This window comes from Callionymus lyra, chromosome 19, assembly GCF_982586985.1.
Source record: "Callionymus lyra chromosome 19, fCalLyr1.hap1.1, whole genome shotgun sequence".
Lineage (NCBI taxonomy): Eukaryota > Metazoa > Chordata > Actinopteri > Syngnathiformes > Callionymidae > Callionymus > Callionymus lyra.
The window spans coordinates 14,817,376-14,841,258 of record NC_141836.1 but is presented as its reverse complement, the minus strand read 5'-3'; the positions used below and the strand labels follow the sequence as shown (position 1 = coordinate 14,841,258).

At 40.0% G+C, this 23,883-nt stretch overlaps 1 protein-coding gene across 2 annotated transcripts in view; it reads left to right on the top strand.

Annotated features, from left to right (window-relative positions):
- Positions 1-23,883, top strand: part of plxnd1 (plexin D1) — a 78,144-nt gene that overhangs the window by 11,759 nt on the left and 42,502 nt on the right. For both annotated transcript variants that reach the window (XM_087781180.1, XM_087781181.1), the window contains exons 3-12: positions 1,498-1,629; positions 3,287-3,387; positions 7,592-7,721; positions 9,410-9,587; positions 9,765-9,873; positions 16,130-16,229; positions 17,940-18,038; positions 20,760-20,849; positions 20,979-21,087; positions 23,089-23,246. In XM_087781180.1, coding sequence (XP_087637306.1) covers positions 1,498-1,629; positions 3,287-3,387; positions 7,592-7,721; positions 9,410-9,587; positions 9,765-9,873; positions 16,130-16,229; positions 17,940-18,038; positions 20,760-20,849; positions 20,979-21,087; positions 23,089-23,246 — 1,206 coding nt within the window. The remainder of the gene's footprint in view (positions 1-1,497; positions 1,630-3,286; positions 3,388-7,591; positions 7,722-9,409; positions 9,588-9,764; positions 9,874-16,129; positions 16,230-17,939; positions 18,039-20,759; positions 20,850-20,978; positions 21,088-23,088; positions 23,247-23,883) is intronic.

Genomic DNA, 23,883 nt, shown 5'->3' with positions numbered 1-23,883 from the left:
GTACAGATAGATGGATAGGTAGTTGGATGGATAGATGGATGGATAGATAGATGTATAGATGGATAGATAGATGGATAGATAGATAGTTGGATGGATAGATGGATGATAGATAGATGTATAGATGGATAGATAGATGGATAGATAGATGGATGGATAGATGGATAGACAAACAACTTTATTGATCCCTCTGAAGGTCAGTGGTTGGAATTGAAACGTTTCCTGTGCATTGGTTAGAAAGATGGTTGTGGGTCCTTTTTTTTCCTATATTTCTAAAGCCCTCACAAGGTCAAATAGAAAAAGAAAAATTAAAATGAAAGTGCCTTTAATGATTTTTTAAATAAGGATATTCCCTTTTTTAAGCTCTTAGGCACCATAGGAAACATAAAGGTCCACCCATGTGTTAAAGTTTATCTCAACCGACGGACCATAGGCGCTTGTTTGGTGTTAAGATGGATGTTCGCCATTGATTTACTCACCTGTCTGCTCCGGTTTGACATTAACCAGCTCCCTAGGTGGTAAATGTTTGTGTGCTCAACGTCTACAGAAGTGACGCTGAGAAAGCTTGTCAACAGATGTGAGTCAGTTTGCCAGTTCCTTAGGCTGGCAGAAACTCCAGAGTAAAAAAAAAAACAGAACAAAATCAGAGCCTTGACTGTCTGCCATGACAGGATGTCTCACTCAGTACAATCTGTTTGCCCTGCCAGCTTTGTTTGTGTATGTTTGTGCGTACGTGAGGACATGGAACTCGCTGTTTTAACTTGAATCGCGACGTAGATAAAACAGCTCAGCAATACAAGATTAGGCACACAATTGCAACAAAAGGCGCTGTATAAACCTGAGATTGTAGAGTGTGCGTCAGAGGGAAAAATGAATAAACTGCACAGACAAATAGCAATCAGGCTACTAAATATAAAGTTGTTATGGAAGGGAGAATCCGGTTTTTTGAATTTATCAGCATCAAAATGAAGATAGAACCAGATAAATCAAATGTATTCTGCCACATAATAGACACTATGGTTACTTTAAGAAACAAACAACTTCCACATTTAGGATTATCAACGTACTGGATCTCAAAACCGTCGCTATGAGACACCATCGACTGTTTCCCTAGAAATATTTGAGTAATATCTGCAGCTACAACATTCCCACAAGATCTAAGGGTCACCCGAGGAACCCTCTAGTGCCGCGTCGTTGATTACTACACTCAGTCCGTGGCAACTCTGACCTCGTCGCGGCTGAGTGGTCAATAATGGGGGGAATGGACGAACCCTTCAAAAATTGTGCGTCGGTGTTCAGGCATTTTGAGGATTGTGCGTCCGATAATGGATGATTGCGCTTGATTGTTTGATGCCACAAGATTGCGATGAGTCATTATTGAAGGGAATCAGTCTGAGGAGCATCACGGTATCGATTTTCAGTCGCACATCTCTCGGGCCAATAATCTCGACAACAGTTCACCTTTTTTTTCCGCTTTCTCTCCCTCTCTCTCTCCGTCAGCTGACCCTCCGGGCCAACATGACCCTGGCCAATCAGTGGACGATGAAGCTACCGGCCAGCGAACCGGTTCACCACATCATGACCTTTGACCCGAGCGACCGGAATTTCCTCTACCTCATGACTTCCCACCACGTAAGTAGCGCCTCGTTCTTATCACATAAAGGGACAATGATGATTGGCTCTTCATATCCAGAGTAGTTTGCACAGCAGGCGTCTTGCAGCGTGTGCAGCCTGTCAATGGGTTTCAGTGCTTCCTTTTTAAAACCAATATACTAAATGGCTGTGGCGCCTAGAACAGGAAGTACATCTGCCCTCACAGCAGTAATCTGCTCTTAATTTTCATCAGATGTTTCAGGCGAATCAATCCACTTCCTGCTTCTTCACTAAAAATGCAACAATAAGATTACTGTATACCAGTCCTTATAAATGTCTCATTTACAAAAACACACTCTGATAGGAATATCCAGAATATGTTAAACCCATCACAGTCCTTTTGATTAATGTCCAAAGCTTTTTACGACGCAAGTGCACAATTAAAATGCAAATGAGACGAGCAGGATCCACTGCATGACCTCACAACTCTTGGATGTTTGGAAGCTAAAACAACCGGCTTTGTTGTGATGGACAAACCAAAGGATGAAAGGAAAATGGAGTAAACAATCCCGAAAAGAACAGGAAGGAAACAAGTGTTTATTCCATTATTATAAAAATAAGAAGGTTATTTGTCTAATGATTGGGTTGTAAACATGTTGATGAAACATCAAATAAGAATATTTTATAATTAAATATTAAGAGAAAGGTTTACAAAATAAAGTAAGGAGACATTTAGAAGGCAGCAGTCTTTAGCTACTCTGCAGCAATTAAATCCCACAAGATCCTTGCGACTTACTAAGGATGAGAGGATACAGTAGACTCTAGCAGCCTTTAAAGCTGATGTTTGGACATATTTTGGTTCCAAAACAAATTAAAGTAGTTGTGACTTCGTAAAGAGTCATGTGGTCTGTAAATTCTGCAACATCGGAGTCAAGTACTCGACAATAATACAAATATATCCTTGTTCCTACAGTATCGCAATAAATCCAAATTTATTGTGTCTGTGTCCCTGTATCGTGATACGTACTGTATCGCAGGTTCTTACAAATACACTCTCCTCCTCTTTTACAAACTCAACTAAATGACTCTTAAAGTATATACTTTATTGAATATTGTTTTGATTGTTTAAGCGCTTTGTGACCCTGGTCTGGAAAAGCGCTATATAAATAAAAATTACTTACTTACTTATTCTATAGTAAAATGTAATAGCAACAGGTTTCAACATGTGGAGAATATTTTTTAATCTTTTAAATATTTGTTTAGGTACAATACTGCAGTATGGATCATGTCAATGTTTACAACACACATAACTGCATCTTGATGTATAAAAGTTTGATGAAAATGTAGATTCTAACAAGGGATGAAGCGATGTCTGTTTTATCATTATTTGTAGTATCGACTTATCTTGTTGTTTTTTCTGTTTTTGCGTCAATCATATTTAAGTTTCAAATGTCCTGTTTATTACCTGCTGCAGAGTATAAAACTGCCATTTATCCATCGTTTTTTTTCTTCCACATAATGTGCTGGTCTCTTCAGGGGCATGTGTACGAGCAGCCTCTCGACGCCACCATGCGGGCTCAACATCGTGTAGTTACGAGAACGGATTTTTGCTCTTGATATGATTTACGCTAACGAAAGATAAACACAGGCGGCTCACGCTCATCTTCTCGCTCAACGACTCCTCTGTTTTGTGCAGATGCTGCGGGTGAAAGTCGCAGAATGCGGCCAGTGGCACAGTTGCGGCGACTGTTTGGGAGCCGGCGACGCCCACTGTGGATGGTGCACTTTGGAGAATCGGTGAGAAGCAAACACTGTTTAATGTTACTCTGAGATCCACGGAGGCTCCGGCTAATGTCCCCGAAGCCTCTTTCTCTTCTGCCAGACGCGCGTAATTCAATCAAATCATCATCTGGTTTAGTGCTTTGCCATTTTGATGTAATCAGAAATGTAATAGTGATTTTAGTTCCTCATTCAAACTGTGGAATAGACCTTAACCAGTTTATGTACAGTTTCGAAATACAAAAGCTCAGAATCAGCCACAAATTTGAGCATTTATCTGACATTGGTCGTGTTGTCTTCTGGTTTTCATCACATTAACTTTAAATCTCAAATTTTTGAAAGGGACGCGGTCGCGAATTGTGATTCTTCGAGCGACTGTTTGATGGTGTGGAGTGAGACGCTCCGAGCGTCTTTTTTGAGACTCAAACTCGCGGTTATTAGCTTAAGCTTGTATAAAGAACGTGTTTGTTTCTTCGCGTGTGGAGCGAGATGTTGTGTGATTAAAGCGTATCAAAGTGAATTGTGAGAGGAGCGGCGGCCCTCGAGACCGTGGCGTCGCCGGCGGGCGATCCAGAGAGGGCTTGAAGAGTGGAACTGATGAAGAGCCGCGAGATTGTGTGGTCAGACGGTCTCTCGCTGTCGTCTCCTTGTCTCTCCGCTTCTTATTTATCTATCTGGCGTCTCTTTATTCCCACTCCCTTGTCTTTTGGCGTCACTTTTTTAACCTCTCCCTCCGTCATCGTTGAGATTTTCAGTCGTCGTCCCGCGCTCGCCTTCCCGCCCGATGTGTCCGCGAGTCCTCGCCCGACTCTCTACGCCCCGCTGCCCTTGTCGTCCTTCTCTATCGGGCTACAAAGGAGCGTTGATGGTGATGATGGTGGTGGGAGGGAGAGCGCACACTGGCCCTTTTGACAAGGAAATGTCAGGAGTGTGTAAGCCTGTGTGTAAGTGTCAGTGCAAGTGTGTGTTGCTGTCTAGCTTTTGGGAAGCCTGGGAGCTGATGTCATGAGTGTGTGTATGTGTGTGTGTGTGTGATGATGAACTATTGCATGGCCAGTCATGTCTGCCGGCGGGCTCGCACTGGGCCACTGGAGCCCATGGGATCAAGGGGTTGAGAGCGAGCGGGGGCGGCGTCTCCTCACTGTAATAAATGAATAAAAAAAAAAAAGAATCTCTAACTGGAGGAAATCTAGTGTATAATCTGAGAAGATCCCAGTGTCTCTGCAAGTGTCCGTTTGATTTTCTGCATTCATCAGACGCCCGCCCGCCCGCTGAAGTAGCCATTGTTGTTTTTAAAAAAGAGAAGCCAGTTGCTCGGCTGAAGATAAAGTCGGTCCTTGATCACTCTATTCATGCCGGCGCGGCTTTAATCCGCCACATGTCACATGAAGGAACTTTTTAATATATTTTATCCCAATCAAATGATGTGTCATGTGCCTTTCCTGGCGACTCCCATGCTTGTCGGGCATGTGCTCGCGAGTGTTGCTAGCTCATATGTTCTCCCGCTGTTTTACAGCCTCGACAGCTCCCCACCTTATCCGACACCTCGAGGTGATGCGGCTTCACAGGTCATATTTTAGCTGCTTTGCTTGTTTATTCAAATAGCTGCTGCTGGAAGTGATGAGCGTGTTTGAGAGCAGCAGAAGTTTTTGTCGCAGAATTAAGCAGCAATGACTAGTTTAGAGGGAAGATGCAAAAAGAAAGTTGCTGTCAAGAGATTCTGAAATAAAGTTTTCTGTATTTTACGCCATTTATTTTTGAACTTTCGAAATTCTTCGGCTCATACAATTAAATGTGAAATTTAAGTGTGAGCCGTTTAAAGTTGGGAGAATAAAGGGCTATTGTTTTCTCAGTCACCTGGGAGACTCAAAGTAGAACGGCTGCTCCTTTCAAACATTCCATTGCATCCTGGATGCTTCCCCATGTTGAGGATGCTTCAGGGTACAGACACATCATGAGGTTTGGGCCTCTTTGCTCTGGCTGCTGCCCCTGCAACCCACCTAAGATAAGCAGTTAAAGATCACGAATGAATGAACGAGAAGCGTTTGCTGTTATTGAAGTCTTGTTGAGCGACAGTTCTGACCCCGCCGCTCAGATCCTTCCGTACTGAGAATTATGACATCTGTTCTCCATCAGCACACTCAAGAGTGTGAAGCCAAGAAATAGATTTTTCAGTTTTAGCAAATGACCTAAATTACTAAACTTCCAGTGATTTTTTTTTTTTCATCTCTCGGGATTTTCTCTTAAACAGGAGCTTCCTAATTTACTTCCACGGATTGAAAAACTGAATCCCACATCTGTCCATTTGGCACACTGGTCCAAACAGGAAGTGGAACACTTGATGAAATCCAAAGAAAAATAGCCAACACTCACTATTTTACGATGTGGAATTCTGAAAGTTTGCTTAAGAGTGTGAGGACAATCTGCTGGCAGATCACGTTTACTAGGAGCCGCACTGTTTTTGTGGGACGTTTCTTTGACTTTAAGGAATGAAACACCCTAAAGAAGTGAAAGTTATATTGTTTAAAACCGGAGAGCGCTGATCCAAATCTGTATCGTGAAGATTAAACGAATAAGGGCGATTAAAATGGGAACAATGTGGTTTTGATACATGCTTTGCACATTGTTTTGACGTGTCTAGAAAGCTTTGATAAATCATGAGTCAGAGAGGAAGAAAAGAGTTTAATTGAGAACACAACAGGTTTGATAAAAGAGACTTGAGGCAAAGTTAAGTATAAAGAATCATTGTGAAGGATAGGACATGTACAAAGATAAAGAATAAATGACAAAATTCAAACTATAGCTATTTGAAAGTGAGTGCAAGTTGGTTTTACAAATTTGAAATGGATGACGAGTACAAAATACCAAGTAAAACCCTATTAAAAACTCAAACTTTGACACTGATATATGCATTAAACTGGCCAGAAATAAATGTTTCCATTTAGCAGCTTAACTGTTTTTAGCCCTTGTGGTCTTGTTTAACGGATCTGATATCATTTTCTGACATCATGTAAGTAAGTAAGTAAGTCATTTTTATTTGTATAGAGCTTTTCCAGACCAGGGTCACAAAGCGCTTAAACAATCAAAACAATATTCAATAAAGTATATACTTTAAAGGTCAAGATAAAACTGAAAACACAACAGGAGTTCCAGAAAATCAAGGAAAAGCCTGAACAAATAAAAACCCTTAAGATGTTTCTTGAAGGAGTCAAAATACTTTGGAATATCACCAACTTTTTTTGGAATAGTCTAACTAATGATTGTTTTAAGCATGATTTTTCCTTTAATACATGTATTTTTTTTAATTGTTTTTTTTGTTTTTTTGATCGGTATTCAGTTACAAAATAAAAAAGTCTCAACCTTTTATTTCGGACATAATCCAAAAAAAGGAAGGAATTCATGAACCCTGAACTATTTTATCAGTAACAAGTAACGTATCGAACAAAATGTTTATTTACCTAAAACACATTTTTAAATTCTTTTTCCATTCTTAAAGGCTCAAATCATCTACATTGTCTTTTTGTAATATTATCTATTTTTATTCTTGTGTCTAAGTTGAGGCTAACACTCTTTTACTTTTTGTCTCTTCACTGTCATTCTATTTCTGTCATGATATCCTTTAAAGCGTAAAAACCTAAAAACCTAAATTTCATGATAAACTGGGGACCATGTGAAATTCAATTAAGGACCAGCTTTGTACATCCCATGGGAGAAGGCAAGTGAATTAGTAGATTCCCTTCCAGGTGTGAGGAAGCACATGTGGTGATTGATATTTTTTGTATTGTTAACTCACCAAAATCCAAGGAGCCTGCTATTCAATCTGTGAAGAGATGCACCCACTACAGTCAGTTGCCATGGAAACGCACGTCAACAGAGCTCTCGTCCGTCTGAATGATGGCTGTTTATTTTCTTGAATGCCACATCAGAGATGGTCCTGCATTTATGGTTGACAGAGCATGAAAGTACCCGGTTATATATCTGTATCTATATTTGGGCACTTGAATAAACTGGAACACCAAAGTGTCGCTTTCTTTACAAGTTATGCATCCACGCATGGCTGTGCAAGTCTGATGGCTGACTGCTCTCCAGTGCTTTAAGGTGTCAAATAATCAAAATCGCAGACGGGACAAAAAAAAAAAAACGAATGTTCTTTGAAGATGGATATTTTTGTTTTGGAATATATGAATTTTAATCTAAACTTTCTACCTCTCCGTGTGTCCAGATGCACCATCCAGAAGGAGTGCCCTCAGGCGGCGTTGGCACGCTCCTGGATAAGCATGGGGGACGGCCCCCAGCAGTGTCCGTCCATGATGGTAGCCCCCCCGGAGATCAGCATCTCGGCAGATATCAAGGTAACCACTAATTAGTCTTCACCTCGATAGTCGTTAAAAAGTTGAATGACATCATTGGGACAAGAATATGTTTTTTTTCATCACAAAAACTTGTATTGTTGGTCATTTAAAGGGATAATTCACTCCAAAATTGTACTCGTTTTCTAGTCTCCCTCACGTCGAATAAGAGTTGGGATTGTTTACAGAGTAATCTGTTCCTTTTTAGAGTTATAGACAAAAATGTTTGTTCATTTTAATGTAGCGACTGGAGCCCAGTTGTCTTCGTCCTTATCTTCGTCCAATAAAACATCTTAAAAACATCCAAATACCACTATACCGCTCGTTTTTAACATCTATCTTGAATTGAAGCCTCATCATTAAGAATTAGGAGTACAGAAAAAACTTAAATAAGTTTATTCCAAGTTTGTTTGTGATGGATGCTCCAGATCTTTAAACTCCATCTACAAGTTTATCCTTATTCAAACATTGCAAGTGTCAGTGCACAAGATTTTGCTAATGGTCTTAAAATACAGAAATTTCTAATGTTGAGGCTTCAATACAAGATGGATGACAGTATTCTGATGTTTTTAAGTTTTTCATTTTGGACAGAAATGAAGACGGCGACAACTGAGCTCCAGTCACTACATTAAAATGAATACATTTTTGCCTAAAATGAACGGATTACTCTGAAAAAGAGCTTTAGTCGACATGAGGTTGGATAGAAAATGAGTGAAAATGGCTGAACCATCCCTTTAAGCCGATCCTCCCAATAAATGTGCAGGTCCACCAATGTTGAATCAGGGAATTGCTGCCTTGTTGTAATTAGTTTTAAGCAAGCAGTTCCTACATGAGTAAAGATTTGTACTGCGGAAGCTCCCATCAGTCTCACTCGCCCTGAACAGGAGCACACTTGTTATCCGCAAATGAATGTGCAAACACTGCTCATGGCCACAAATTGAAAAAAGCACATGGTGTCATTTATCTTCTTGTCTCGAGTCTGGCGAGGTTCCCTTTTTTTTTCGGGAATTATTTTTTTGCAAATTTCAGACCGAGCCGTCCCTGACGGTAACTTATAATTTCGTCGAACTTTTGTACGATCTGAATGGTGGAAAGTGATGAAAAACTCCCTCTCAATGAGAGTGACTTTCAAATAAAAGAACACCCGGGGCTCTTGTCACGGAAGCATGATGCGATAATTAGTGCGGTGAAATTTGACACTCGTAATGAATTTGAACTTTAATTACACCTTATAATGAAGTGCAACAATGAGAAAACACTTCATTAAACGGTGCATTGGTCGTAATTAAGTCTGGCTATTGGGGTCAGCGCGGCGTAGCCGAGGCCGGCGGTTGATCCTTCCTGTTGTCCGACAGGAAGTCAGGCTCATTGTCCTTTTTTAGCAAACAGGAAGCACCAGGCGGGAAGTCACGATGCCTCACCAGGATATGACCGATTCTTCCGAACAAAAGAGGAGTTTTTTAAGAGCTGTGCAATATCCAGAAGCTTCAGATCTGATCTTCCCAGTTTGTTTCTCACATTGAAATTATTCACCGAAACGAAAAAAAGAAAAAGCGTTATGTTTCTCATTACACGCCTGTACTTCAACACTCATCCAAATATAGATATCACACCGTGACATCTGCTCGAGACGTCTTTATCGCACCATTTTTTTTAAAAGAATAACTTACTATATTAAGTTGTTCTTTTAGGATGTTGGGATCCTCATTAACGGCAGCGTCCCGGATCTGGTGAACTCTGAAGTCCAGTGCGAACATGGTCCCGGGTTATCGACAGCCGCTACGGTGCACCTCGACTCCGGGCCGGCTCAGATCCAAACCTGCCCCCTGCTCCCTCGAGAGAGCTACCGACCGATCCCCCCAGGCACAGGTGAGACCGACCAGCTGGTCCCACCCCCCCCCCACTCCTCCTCCTGATACAGCCCAATATTCATGCTGTGACTTATTTAGTATGTTTATGAGCTGCCGCAGATCAAAACAATTCACTGAGGCTGCCCTCAGGTCCAGAATAAACGACATGATGTGTAACGTGCCTTTGTTTCTTCAGACCATATGACTGTTTCTGTGGCTATTAAAGTCAACGGCACATCTGTGGTGTCTGGCAGCTTCATCATCTATGACTGTGAGCGGACCGGAGCCATACACCCCAAGACAGCGTGAGTCCACTTCTTCTTTCATTCCGATAATTGGATTCCTCAGTGTGTCCTGGTCTGGCCTCGTCAGCCAACCTTGTTTAGAAGCACAGGTTAGGACCAGAGCTGGTATTTAGGATGGTTTTCCTACAGAAACTTTTGTTAGATTTACTTTAACCTTGGATTAAAACGATCTTTTTTTTATTGTTACTTTATAGACTCAAAAAATGATTTTTATCATACTGTTCTTAATTTGTTGATTTCACTAACCTTTGTGTTATCTCTGGGTCAAGGTGACCCGGAAGCCTGAAAACAAATGTGTTTAAATTGACTCACACACAAGGGTTAAGTCGTTTTTGTTTAAATTGTAATTTTCCCACTCTATTGAAAGCCCTATAACTGATTATACGTTCCTGAACACAACACACTCATTTTAATTTAAACTCAATTAAATGTTTCTTCGCCCTTATTTTGTCAATGTAAATAGTTTTTATTATGTGAACCACTTTTAATCTTGTTTTTATTCAACACCACCATTTCCGCAAATTATACTTGTTCACCAAAATATTGAGTCATCATCATCCTCCACTTTCTCATCAATATTTGGCTTAATATAATATAAGCATGTACTTTAAAGTTCAACTAATGTGTTGATTCAAGTGTGTTTTAAATAGATGTTTAACCTCTATTGTACTCAGGAGAACTCTCTTTTCATTGAAATATTTACATTAGAAAATGTGCTTTAGCCCCACCCACTTAAAACACTTTGTTTTTCTGGAGATTAAATCTTGTTTTGCAATGACCACGCCCACTCTGATGTGATTGGTCAAACGTCAAGGTTTTGTACCACACTTCATCAATCCTGGAAGTCTCCACCTCCAAGGGACTCGTTGTATAAACAAAGTGGGGCTGGATTACGAGTGAAGCCCATTTTAACAGCATAATAGACTCCGCTCTTGTAACCTCTTGTTCGCCCAGATTTCGATGAAAACTTTATAAAGTAATAAGTTCAAAACATGGTCATGATGAGAGACTTACTGCATCTTGGGAGGATCATTTTTAACATTTAAAAGTCAGTAGAGTTAAGTTTTCACATGATATTGATTAAAATTAATTCAGCAACTGTATAAACCTGTCACTGAAACATGTCGGTGATGTAGCGCCCTAAAAAGGTTGATAACTGCAAAACAAAGCTATAAAAAGAAACCTATTTAAATGGTTTCCTTGGATGATTCATGGCTGTCGATACTAGAAAAACAACTTTCATTATTGTTCTGTTTCGCCGGGTCATGATTAATAGCTGATACGGCAACATCTTAGAACTTTTAAGAAACTCTTCAAGCCGTGTTCTCATGGCCCATCGACAACTCTTGCGTAAGGGTGACATCTGCCTGCTATTTTCGTGCACATATCAGATGACAAAGTGGATCAAAGCAACGAAATAAATCTCCTTCTTTTGGCCTCTTTCCTCACTTCCTATTGTTCTTCCTGCCTTCTGTTTAGTCCTCGCCGAGTAAATATGGCTGGCACATCCCTAAGCGGTCCATTTTGTGTATCTGGCTTGCCGCGCAGATTTGCCGCTCAGGATCAAATCTGGGATTAATATGCTGTAAAAGTTAGGCCAAAGGAAATTGGATATTTATGTCTGGCTGGTCATGTTGGTGTTTGTTTATGCGAAGGACTGTGGCTCGGTCACAAAGAGGGTTTTCTCATTTCTGGTGGGGATCCAGCTGGCTCCCTTCTGAACGCCAGACCATGTCAAAGGATCTTGTTTATCTGATGGGCAGGATCAAGGCCTCGGAAGGGGGCACCGGAGTGTGCGCGGCGGCTGATTGAAACCATGTGGGTGTGTCCCCTTGTTTTTGTTCTCTTTGTGAAAAACGTTCTGAAGGTGTGAACGCAGCAGTCACAGGTACACGAGCGCAAGACCGCTTCCAATATGCGAGCGCGGCCTCGCGGCTGGCTGCCGTCCAGGAGTGTGAAATTAGATGATGGTTTCTCGAAGGTGATAATGAGCAAAGTGCCATTCTCGCAGGATGAGCATCAGGCGGCAAACTGCATAGCTGCTATTCTTGTGCGTCTGAATTTAATCACTTCAAGCTGTTTTTATTCCAAAAAAATCCCAAAGAGATCCTTAGAAATCCAATTCGGCAAAATGCGTTTAACCGGAGCCGTCTTTGTTTACCGCCTTATGAAATAGCGCCCTCGCTTATCCTTTTTAGAGAAAGATTTAAATGCCATTTGCAGCTGTATAATTACACATTAACGGCATTTGCGGAGTCGGCATTGTAAAAGCAAATTTACGTAAGAGGATTGCCATTTAGGACGACACACTGTTTCAAGTGTTCATTGAATGTCTGCAAACCGCATTGATTGCGGAGAGTTGTCCAGCATTGAGAGACACCATTGTTCGGCTCGAGGAACAATAGCACATTTCCACCAATGACTTTTAGGATAGGCCTGTAGTCAGCACTAAGATAACTAACTTGTGTTCAGTTTATCCCATTAACTTTATTAACAAGCTGCAGCCTTTCATGTGTGCTCATGATTTATAATGACTGAATATGTTGTTTCACAAAACTACCTTTTTCCATTGTGTTATAGCTTCACTATTTTATTTGTATTCATTTGTTTATATGATTTCTTTACTTTTCTGTTTGCATAACCTTTATGAAACAGCCTCATTTTTATTTCTAATTACGTATTGTTTTATATTATCAATATTTATATCTATTTTCTAATAATAACCAAAACTATTTGGTCATTATATAGCATTACTTCTTTGCATTAGCATTTAGCATCACATCATTGCATCCATTTTATCTTTTATTATTGAATAACTCTTTAAACATCTTTTTATACAATCCCATCCCCCCCTGGTGTCACTTTTAAGTATTAATATTCAACCTCACCATTTGGTATCGTTTTATAGTTGCTTTTCTGCATCACTTTTTAGCATTTAACATTACTGACTCCCAGCTGTAATTGGTTTCCCTTTTTAAGCATTGTGTTCTAGAGTACACGCTTTGCATGAAGAGTAGTGAATCTAAATACAATAATGCGGAATAAATGAAGTACTTTTTAAGCGAGACGGCTTCACTTTGGGGTCTTTTGTTTAGCATAATTACCTTCTCGGAATGTAAAATTTCATCTCTTAACGGCATATTAAAGCAAAATACGCTGAGGTCAGCCTAACGTTTATAATAATAATAATAATAATAATAATAATCTCTATTTATATAGCGCCTTTCTAGACCTATGTGGCATTTATATTTAAAAAAAAAGAAATAGAATTGTTTGTCTAATACTACAGTGTTTGATTTCATTGGGGTTCAGTCAAATGTTGCACCGTTTGTCCTGCTTACGTCGGGCGGCCGTTTGTTCGGTGGCAAAAAACAACAATTTCGAGGCAAGAGACACATCTGGTCGGCACAAATCGATTGCAATGTGTCGCCTCAGCGACGCTTTTTTTCTTTCCACACGTGTGGACAGTGTCCTTCTAATGGTGTTGAAGAAACACCTGGAATACTGTCATCTTGTCATCGCTATTATCTGAAGGAAGAAAAAACCATCGTATTGAGATATAACCTGGAATGAAATGGTGAATAGTTTGATAGAAATATATATTTTTTTGTTCCGTTGAACACAAGTGTTTACTTTGCAGGGAGAAGCTTCCACAATCTGGGCTTAAGTGCACTTCTCCATGTATGTCAGGTGTGTGTGGAGATGAGTTTGCATGCCGGGGCGAGAGTTTTGTCCATCTGTGCATGTGTGTGTTTAAGCATTTTCTCCCGTGGTCTGTCCATAAGTGGTCACTAGGCAAAGTGTTAATGACAACCAGACGATTGCGAGGCATTCCACTCTCACCAAACTCTCACCACTTAACCTGCCCTCTCGCTCGGCTTCTCCCTCTCTCTCTCGCTCTCCACCACCCACACCCAAACACACACACACACGCCTCAACACACACATGCTGTTTCACTCCCCTGTCTCAGGTTTTGTCACCTTTTTTTTTTTTTTTTTTTTTTTCCCTCGAATCCATCTGTCTGTTTGCTCCCATGTCTCTGTTGCTCTTTGGGAAAGTGATCCTTTCTTCTGAACGTATTCCTGGGCTGACAGAAATGTGATTGAGCATGTGTGTTTAACCGCCGTGTCCACTCGGAGGGCCCTGAGAGTGTCAACCCCACTGTGTGTTCGGCATGTGTGCCGAGGTTTTGTGTCCTCCCCTGGACACTGGGGGTGGTCTGTGTGACGGGGTGTTTGTCCCCGGCTGAGGGGAGTTAATGAACGCTGTGTGTGTGTGTGAGAGCTTGTGTTGTTGGTCGGTGATTTACAAGCAGACAGGGGGGGAAACAAAAAGAAACTTTCTGATGATAGGGGCCTTGAGGGGATCGTCTGCTTGTAATCTGTGGACGCACACACACACACACACACACATCTTTCATCCCATCTTTAGGGCACAGCGTCAACTAGAGGGACTATAAATCCCAGTGTGGGGCATCTGTCTCTTACTGGAGGGTACACACACCCCACTATCTCTCGTCACGTACACAATCTTTATTTTCCCCTGATTAAAATGATTCATGTTCCTCGATAACCTTGTTGTTTTTTCTACCTGACTATGATACACACTATCCTGAAGCGTTTTATTCTTTTAATGTAACCTCAATAATGCAGGGAAACTTTACTCAAGAACATTTTTTATATCAGATTCATTATAGTTAGCTGTCAATCAAATATATATTCCCAGTGTTCGTTCATGTCAGTCATCAGTTAAGATGACATTTTATAAATAGTTTCATCATCGGAGTTGATGATAAATCAACGGCTCGTGTCAAAATAAAGCAGAAGTTGGATTTGTGGTGTTGAGTTAACTTCTGTATGAAAAGATAATAAGTCTTGTGGTTTGTGGCTTAATAAATGATGGTCTGTGGAAGTCTTTGAAAACAAGGAGTTGTCCAGACTTCATTATGAATGTATTTAAGAAACAAATGTTGTATTTTATAAATGAATAACTCCATCATTGTTGACAAATTGGATTAAATAATGAACAGGGGCTTAAAAAACTGCATTTTGTTTATTAAATCACTTCCACTTAGCATTTGTCTATATTTGTCCTAATCTAAGACTATACTATGTTATGTAAGAATCCATAAAACTCTATTAAAATATTTTTTGCGGTCCAGGTGTCATTTCTTGGTCGGAAAGTAAATCTCTCCTCAAGAATGACATCACAGTCAGAAGAAAACGACTCCATTTCACATTTTTTTATATTTTACAAGGTGGTAAAAATAAACAAATATAAATCTTTTTAATTTGTTTCGGAACCGACTTGCTTAAGACCCTGGTTCTTGAATTGGTTTGAATAATGACATCTGTTGTCATTGATGTCACTTAAAAATAAACGATGTCTTGGTAATGGCTAAAACATTTTATAGTTACACGTAAGGGTTACGGTGTGGTATTTAAAAAATACTTTTATATAAATATATATTTTAAACAAGGTATACAATCAAAGTTTTTAATGAAGAAATGTTTTGAACTCTCTAAAAAAGACGCGCGTTTTGAATTAATATTTTAGATGCTTATTCTATATGTAAGCAAGTAAAAATTGTCCATATTTTGGTAAAAATGACCAAAAATCTTCACATTTATATGTTTCTTAATAATCAAACAACAGCTTTCGTCCTTTTAAATACACATTGACCTAAATCTGTTTTCGTAGAATCACCTGTTTTCCTTCATCAACTTTCAGAAATTAATTTTTAATGAGGCACCTTCAATTATTGCAGAGCATTCTGGGACTTGTGGTATAAGTAGGATCAGGGCTTGAGTGGCAGTAAGAGGGACTTTCCCTGATTTCAACTTTACTCACAAACACAATTTCTACCAGGCTTAGTCCAGATATAAACATGAGATCATCCCAAATTACCCAGCTGACTGTGCATACTTTATAACAACAGCAAGCAGGAATCACACCTACAACCCTTTCCATCACACTGAAGCAGATTAGACTAGTGTGAACATGATATTAGACGGCACTGTCTCTTTAACTAGCTGCATCATTTAGTCAAATAAGAAGCCTTGGAAGTCGCTTAATATTAAATTATGCACGCAATTATTTTGTTTGTGCCGTTGTAGTGTGTTGTGTCTCAGCAGATTTGATCCAGGCTGAATTAAAACTCTTATTAAAATCTATACAAAGATGAATAATTCTGCTCCGAGAGCTTTCATTAAAGAGGGAAATTGTGATTTATTTTGTTTGTTGTTTCCCCGTCAGATGTCTGAGCTGCCTGAGCACCAGGTGGAAGTGCTACTGGGACCAAGAGAATCACCTGTGCGTCTCCACGAAAGACGAGTCGAGGCACACCATTCTGGAGGTGAGCGCTATTACCCTGTCGGTCCGCCTCTCAAGGCCTTCGCTCGCATGACTCAAAAGCCTACACAGCCTCCGTCCAGACGCTGTGATTCAACGTTTGTAAGATCTTTTTTCCAGACGGTAATTCAGTGGAAGGTTACACATGCCTCGACAGCATGTAGAAATGTTATACTCCGCCATAAAAACCTCCAGAGGTTCGGATTTAACAGAGTCCTACAGGCCAATCTGACATTTTAAAGCCCTGGATGTCTTCAGCGGTCAGAATATGAAGCATGCCGTCGCCTCTTTCCTGGTCATTCCGAAATGTTGAGACGAGAAAAAACCCACATTACGTTGATGTCTTTACACGTTGCTTTGACTGTAAGCACAGCTGGCGACTGCACTAATGGACTGTGAAGATGTATGTCTGGCCACCTAAAGACCCCTGAGGGCACAAACTACTCTGAACAACAAACAAAGTGAGTAAAGACTTGGCATTAGCTCCTAAAAGGCCTGTGTAACCGGGAAATTGAAAGCAAAAAAAAAAAAAAAGGCTGGCAAACTCCTCCACTGTCCTGATGATTCATTCTGAGCTCCAGTGAAACACAAGAATTAATTCTCTGCTTCACTTTTGACTTCTCCTTAAGACATGTTATACTCATAACATCATACTAAAGATAATCAACTAGCAGTCAGGTTTCATGGAAAATTGTTTTTTATTTTGCCGAATAGTGGACAAATAACAACAAAACTTAGGAAAGATTATTGATGTCAAGAACTATACACTTTCAATAGGAAATATATTATTATCTTATTAAATTTAACGCATTTTATTTTTATTTATTTATTTTTCATATGACATTTTATGGTTGCGACTCTTTTTTTATTTTAGTTAATCAAATTTTATTTATCTAATTTTATTTTATTTATATTAATGTTGGTGACACCACAATTCAATAAGAGTTTCTGATTCTTATAAGACTTAAATTGATGTTTGAAGCAAAGGAATTTGTCTGGCGAAGGAGGATAAACAAGGCAATAGTTAAGATCAAATGACTCCACAAACAGATTGCCCCATTGTGTCGTTGAGTTTTAAACCCCTGCCATAAAACCATCAAGACCAATAACAAGTGGTCTTGAGACAAAGAACTGTCTCTATAACCAACTTTATGTCTGTGATGTTTGACTGAGCTCTGTGTTCTTAATATGTATTCATTCCTGTTTACTATTACGATGTTTCTGTGCCTGCTGTGCTATTCCACATGTGACTTACATATATTTTGTGTCACATCATTTAATTAATTGGCAGAAATCAAGGTGTGAAGGTCATTTTGGGGTTATAAAGAAAAAGTTTTCCAAGAAAAATAAACAAATCGTCTACATTTTAATGTCAAACAAATCACAAATAACTTGAGCTGCTTAAGCTCTGCTTCATTTTGAGTATTTATTGTGACTCTTGCGGTATGTGGTGTTAAGGTCGTGTTTTTAAATTCACGCAGACGAGGGGGTTTCCTCCCCTGCCGAGGGTCCGGTGGTCCTGTTTTTCTAATCCTCCACTTCTATTTGAAGCCGTTGTTGTTTCCTTAGGAGTCGAGACTTCACCCTCTCATTTCCTCCTCCTTGCTATAAACAGGATGGGTATTTTGGTTCACGGACACACGTGGGTTTTAGCCATTGTTATGCTTCTTTTTTATTACTCATATATGTCACTTCCTGCCACTTTAACCCCCAGAACGCCGCTTCCTGCCCCAGCGTGGTGGCCATGGACGTCCCCCCCTCGCCGTCAGGAATGGCCCAGGACTTCATGCTGTCCCTCAACAACTTCCAGGAGGTACGTCAGACTGTCTCCTACCGGGGAGTCAGACTTGGAGCGTGTCCAGAATGCATGTTGCGAAAATGATTGTTGTAAACCAGAAGCATATGGCGGCCTCGCTTCAAGCGGCGTCGAAGCACAGATGGATATTTGTAGTTTTTTCAGTCAATGAAAAAGAAAAACACGAAGACTGGTTTTTGAGGAGGAAAGAGAATCTTTGTGCTTATGCGGTCGGTCTATCTAACTGTGACTAGCTGAGGTGTTTCTTCGTCAGCAGACGAGACAATGTGTGGAGATCTGAGGCAGCAAACCTGTCGGCACCTTCATTTAGAATACAGATCGACTTTCATATTGCTTTCTCTCCCCCCCTTCAAATCCTTATTCTCATGCTTAATCCAGACTGAGCGCGTCGGATGCTGATGCTGCATCGCTGATAAGAACCTGACAAGGATCCTCAAAAAAATTCCTGCGAGTTGCCAGGCGTGGTCAGTCACACGCGTAACCCTTGCTGCCCTTTTCCCAGTGTGTTGCCATGGTGACAGACTTGGAGTCACGTACATACAAACATGCCTTTACTTCCTCGGGGTTTTTCGGGTCTATTATTGGTCAGTCATGGTGTGTTTAGACAATGAATAATGTCTTTCTCAAGACTGCAAAAAACAGAAAAATCCCCTCTGACTAATACATGTTTGTGAGCCAGCTAAGATGAAGAGATCATGTTGTTGAATCAACTGATTAGTTATCTCGGACTTTTTTTTATCAAGTTATTCAATATCACTTTGAAAGTTTAGGGAAGTAAAACCTGTACTTTTTTTTTAACCTAAAGCTCATTAAATATTTCCATTATTTGATCTAAAATGCACTTTTCCAGTCAGTCAAGCATCAGCCGTATTTTTGTCATGAAGGCATCTCAAGACATCGTGAAGTGCAACATGAACTCAATTTTAAGTGACTTATATACTTAATCAGCATTACTTTTTTAACATGAACAACAACTTTATGGACAATTTAAGATTGTTTTTTCTCCAGATTATTTTATTTTCAACTTTTCAGAAAGCAAGACAAAAAATAGTCGACCATATAGCCATCCCTAACAAAAAATAGAAAAACAATAAAAAATAAACAACAAAAAACACAACAAAATACCCATCACTCACGAAAATACAAAACAATAATAATTAGATAATCCAATCAGGAACATATACATTGTGACAAACGAAGAAAAAATATATATATATATATTAGGTGTACATTGTTTCTGCAGAAACATCTTTGAAAGTTCCATAAGCCAAACAAGGAGCGACTTCTTTGTTTCAACACTGAACCAAAAACCAAATTGCTATTGTTTTAGAATCATTCAAATGTACCGGTTGTGGTGAGAAACCCAAAATGGATTTTCAAGGATCAGTGGCTACATTTCTCCCCAAAACTAGAGAATAAACATGCACTATTTTTTTCCTTAGCTTTGTATTTTATTATATGCTTTCTATGAATGAATGTAGTTTTATGTATTAATGTAGTTTTATCACTGTCATGTGCATTTTGATAATAATTGTTTAACAACATTACAAAAAAAATCATTTTTCTCTATCTAATTTTAACTGTTTGACACTTTATTAATCTCGTTGTACTTGTTGCAATGACAATACTGAACTGTTACTCAAAAGAAAAACAAGTGACCCAAAGTACCCTCAATATGAGATAATCTTTTACTAGATCCTTCTGTTAGTAAGTATAATTAGTTCATCTAAAACTTCCTTTTTGTATCATCTTAAAATACCTCCATTTTTTAAATGTAAGTTTCTGTTTAAAATATAATTTGTATTCTGCTATATTTGAGACTCAAGTGTTGCTGCAGCCTTTAGTGTGCACCAGCAGGCCGAGTGTTTCTGTGATCGTTTGTCTAACACCATTAGAAAATAAAAATAAAACATCAAGTCTGTATAAATCAACAAACAAGTATCATTTACAAGAGCTCTTAATATCCACTTATCCACGTTGTTTTCACCCCGACAACAAGACCAACACAAAAATGTATTTTACAACCGGGCAGCGGAAAGTTAGAAAAATTCTGATTATAATTAATAAATCGCATAAATCGACAGCCCCTACTTCCTGCATCATGTGACACTTTAAGCCAGTTGGCAGTGGTCAGTTTCCAAATGTCAGGGAACAGCGGGGAAGGATCGACTTGAATCCGCGTCCACTAAGTCCTAGAGTAGGAACCAGAACTCGCAGCAACAGACCCATGATGTCACAGCGGGGGGTTTGGCATAACATTTTAGAGATTTTAATAACATTTTGTGCTATTCCAGTAAGAGCCTGCAGGACAGTCTCCTGCATACACAGATGGAATTAAAAGGGTTGCTACAACAGTTACAGGAAATCGTATGATCCGCTTTTCTTCTTGTGGGTTTGATTTCAACTCACATTGTTTGGTTCGTTGCGACTCGGAGCTCTGGTTGTATCAGGAATGTATTTATATTCATAACCCTTGTTCCCAGATGACTTGCAAGAGGCCTGGGAGTCCAGATGTTTATGAATATGAATCTTGAATGCATCTCGTTTTTTGTTTTTTTTTCCTGGCAGGGACAATTTAGATGAGTGATCTCAGTTTCCTGCTTGTAACTCTTTCATTCCCGCGGATTGTTACCAGACGTGTTTTTTGCTCCCGTGTTAACACGGCTCGCTTCACACCCAAAGGTGATTTTAAAATTAGCGCCCGTGTGTGTGTGACAGGGAGCTAAACTGGAGTGTGACTTCGGGACGGAGCAGCGATACGCGGCAACATGGCTGAGCGGCTCCACAGTCAAGTGCAGTGGAGTGACGGTAAGTGCAGAAAGTTACCCACCAGAAATAATCCCTGTTTATCAGCGGGTCTGAGAACCTGCTATTAGCCCGGAGCCGGTGAAGAAGAGAGAGAAAATGAACGGCTCTTATTTCTCGCCCCATATATAGCTCTCGACCAATCAGATGAGTCAGATCTATCACCTCAACCTCAGAAGACTCGGCGACTTCGGTGATCTAGGTGAAGATGTTTTCGTCGACAGCCCGCAGCCAATTAAAGGTGAGATCATACACTTTTATTATACGTCTTCGACTCATGCGGCCCGGAGCCTACGTCATAAGTTCTGTTCAACCAGATGATTAAAAATACAGATTTTTTAAATTTTCACTTTTTTTTCAAGTCACAACTAAACAAGCTTTTTATGACAAGCTCCCATGAGTTAAAATATTGTGACAAAGTGTAGCTGCTAAGGGTTGATGCAGTTTTTCCTAATTGTCTCAATTTCGTGTTAAGACAGTATTTTGTATTTTGAACTTCTGAATGAGATGTCACTATTAACATATGTTTTCTTTTGAAAAAAAACCTTGGACACCCCTGTTTTAGCAGGGGTCCCCACCTTTTTTTGTTTATTAATAATAATTAATAATAATAATAATAGTAGTAAAGTGAATGAAAATTATTATTATATATTATTAATACTTTTTTCTCTGTAGCTCGAATGCCTCTTGGACTCGGTGAGAAACTATTTGCCCTTGGGTTCTCTCTGGGTCAAGGTGACCCGGAGGCCCGATACAAATGTGTTTGTAGTATCCATTGTGTTGTCTTTGGGTCAAAGGTGCCCCGGAGGCCCGATATTAAATGTGTTTGAGATATCCCTTGTGGGTCTCTGGGTCTCTTGGACTCGTGAGAAACTATTTTCCCTTGGGTTCTCTCTGGGTCAAGGTGAAAGACCTCCACCACTGCATATATATTTCCGAAAGCTATGTATTACCTGCCTTCTGGGTCACCTTGACCCAGAGACAACACACTGGTTAAAGGGCAGACAGCAAGTCATGGTCATGAGCCCTGAACAAAGAGACAAAAATAGCCTCTTACATTTGTTTGTGTGTGTGCTGAGAGCCCCCGAAGATCATATCATTGTGAGGGCATTTGGATTCATGACGGCTGATAACAGCCTTGTCATAGAGTAATAACACGCTCCTAACGCGTCCATCTACTCCGGGCTTAAGGCATCTGATAAGTATCTTTATATTCAATATTTCTCTCATTATTTTGACGCAGCTCTGCAACAAAGCGTTTAAGGAAAGAATAGAAAACTGCAAATTACCTCCCACTTAGCTGAAATTGCTTTGCGCTCGTGTGTTCGGAGCATAATTGGTTGTGAATATTTTGGGAATTTGAAACAACGGCCACCTTTGCTCTCAAAAATAAAATTGTCTTCGCACCTCTTCGTCCGTCAGGATTGTGTCGAAACCCGGAGAGAAATGAGTGCTTCTCGGAAGATCAGCTGCCTTTCCTCGATAATGGTGTTTTGTGTCTCGCATCATCTGACGACAAGCAATGGTTTATCATTATATCATTTCCCAGTAATTACACATGAGGCTCATGTCTATTGTCTCAGGTGCTGTTTAAGTTCCATGACAACCGTTATGAGCCGTTGAACTTAAAGCCAGACCTCTCTTATCTCATGTCCAGATGCGCCGCTAGCTTGACCATGTGTTGACCACGTGAACAACAACTTAAGCCACTTCAAGACTCTCTTAACACACAACACAAGGGTTTCTTTATGCGGAGTCATCACATTTTCAAAAGACACCCGGTTTATCAGCGGAGCAGAGGCGTGCCTCGACACAGTTGCACATGCACTCGTACAAATGGGACTTCAAACTGGGAGGCACTTTCGGAACAAGAACATAATCATCTGTTTTCCTTGCCGTCTTTGTTCTCCGTCGCTCCTTCGGCTCGCTCTTTTGTTTTCGGGGCAATTTTCATCGGCAGGAATACATCATCCTGCAACTGCTTACTTTGTTTGTTTCGGTGAAGGCCTCCCATATGGTTTGTGTAAGCCATGAAGGAAAATTGCAAGTGAAACAGAAAATCATATTTAGGAGTTTATGTTCGCTGTAGCTACGGGGCCAACATGAGTTTAACATTTGTAGCAGCAAAACACATCTCTTCTGTCTCTTTTAGAGCTTTTATCATGAACAGAATTTTACGATCAGTTGTAAAATAATGACGTTTTTTATTCATGATCTCTCTGGTCTTCTTCCCCCTTTACAGTGGAGGTGTACAACTGCGGAGTCGGAAGCACCGACTGCTCCCAGTGCTGGGGACGGGAAGACCGGGGCCATCTTTGCGGATGGTGTGAAAACAGTTGTCGGCTGAGGCTCGACTGCCAGCTCGTCAAGGATCAATGTCCCGCGCCGGAGATCCACAAGGTAGAACATCCTTTTATCATTAGCCGAGCATTAGCCAACTTGCTAAATAACCCATCAGTGGGTGAGTCATGATGTACTTTCATTCTCTCATCCGTCCATTATCTTCTCTGGGAAGGGCTTGAACAGTGCAGACTATCTTCAATCTCTCGGCAGAGCCTGGGAACAGTTTAGCGGCTGCACTTTCAGCCACTCACGCTCTTGTACGGCAAATCAAAACCTTCAGAGATTTTTTTTGGTGACCACAGCTTTAAGAAAACCACACTGGCCAAGTGGAAAACCTGTTTATCTTAAAATGAATTCTGCTTGTGGTCGAGCCGCGATACAAGAAGTTGAGGTTTAGAATAATAATCATGGAAATGACAAGAGGATAACAGAATACGTTCATGTCAATATATGCGGCTTTTCTGTCTGGAGTGTTCGACCCGTGTTTGGATTGGGTATCGTCCAGGAACCCGGATTTTCTCCCACACTAATACCGTAATTTTGCGTTTTTGTGTACTTTTAAAATGTTAATTATTAAAAGACTAAAGACTAAAGACTAAAATTAAGAATAGTTAAATGAATGTTTTTTTTTTAAATAGACTACACCTTCAAATAATCCCCATCAAGTAAGTGTAAAAAGATAAAAAATAACTGC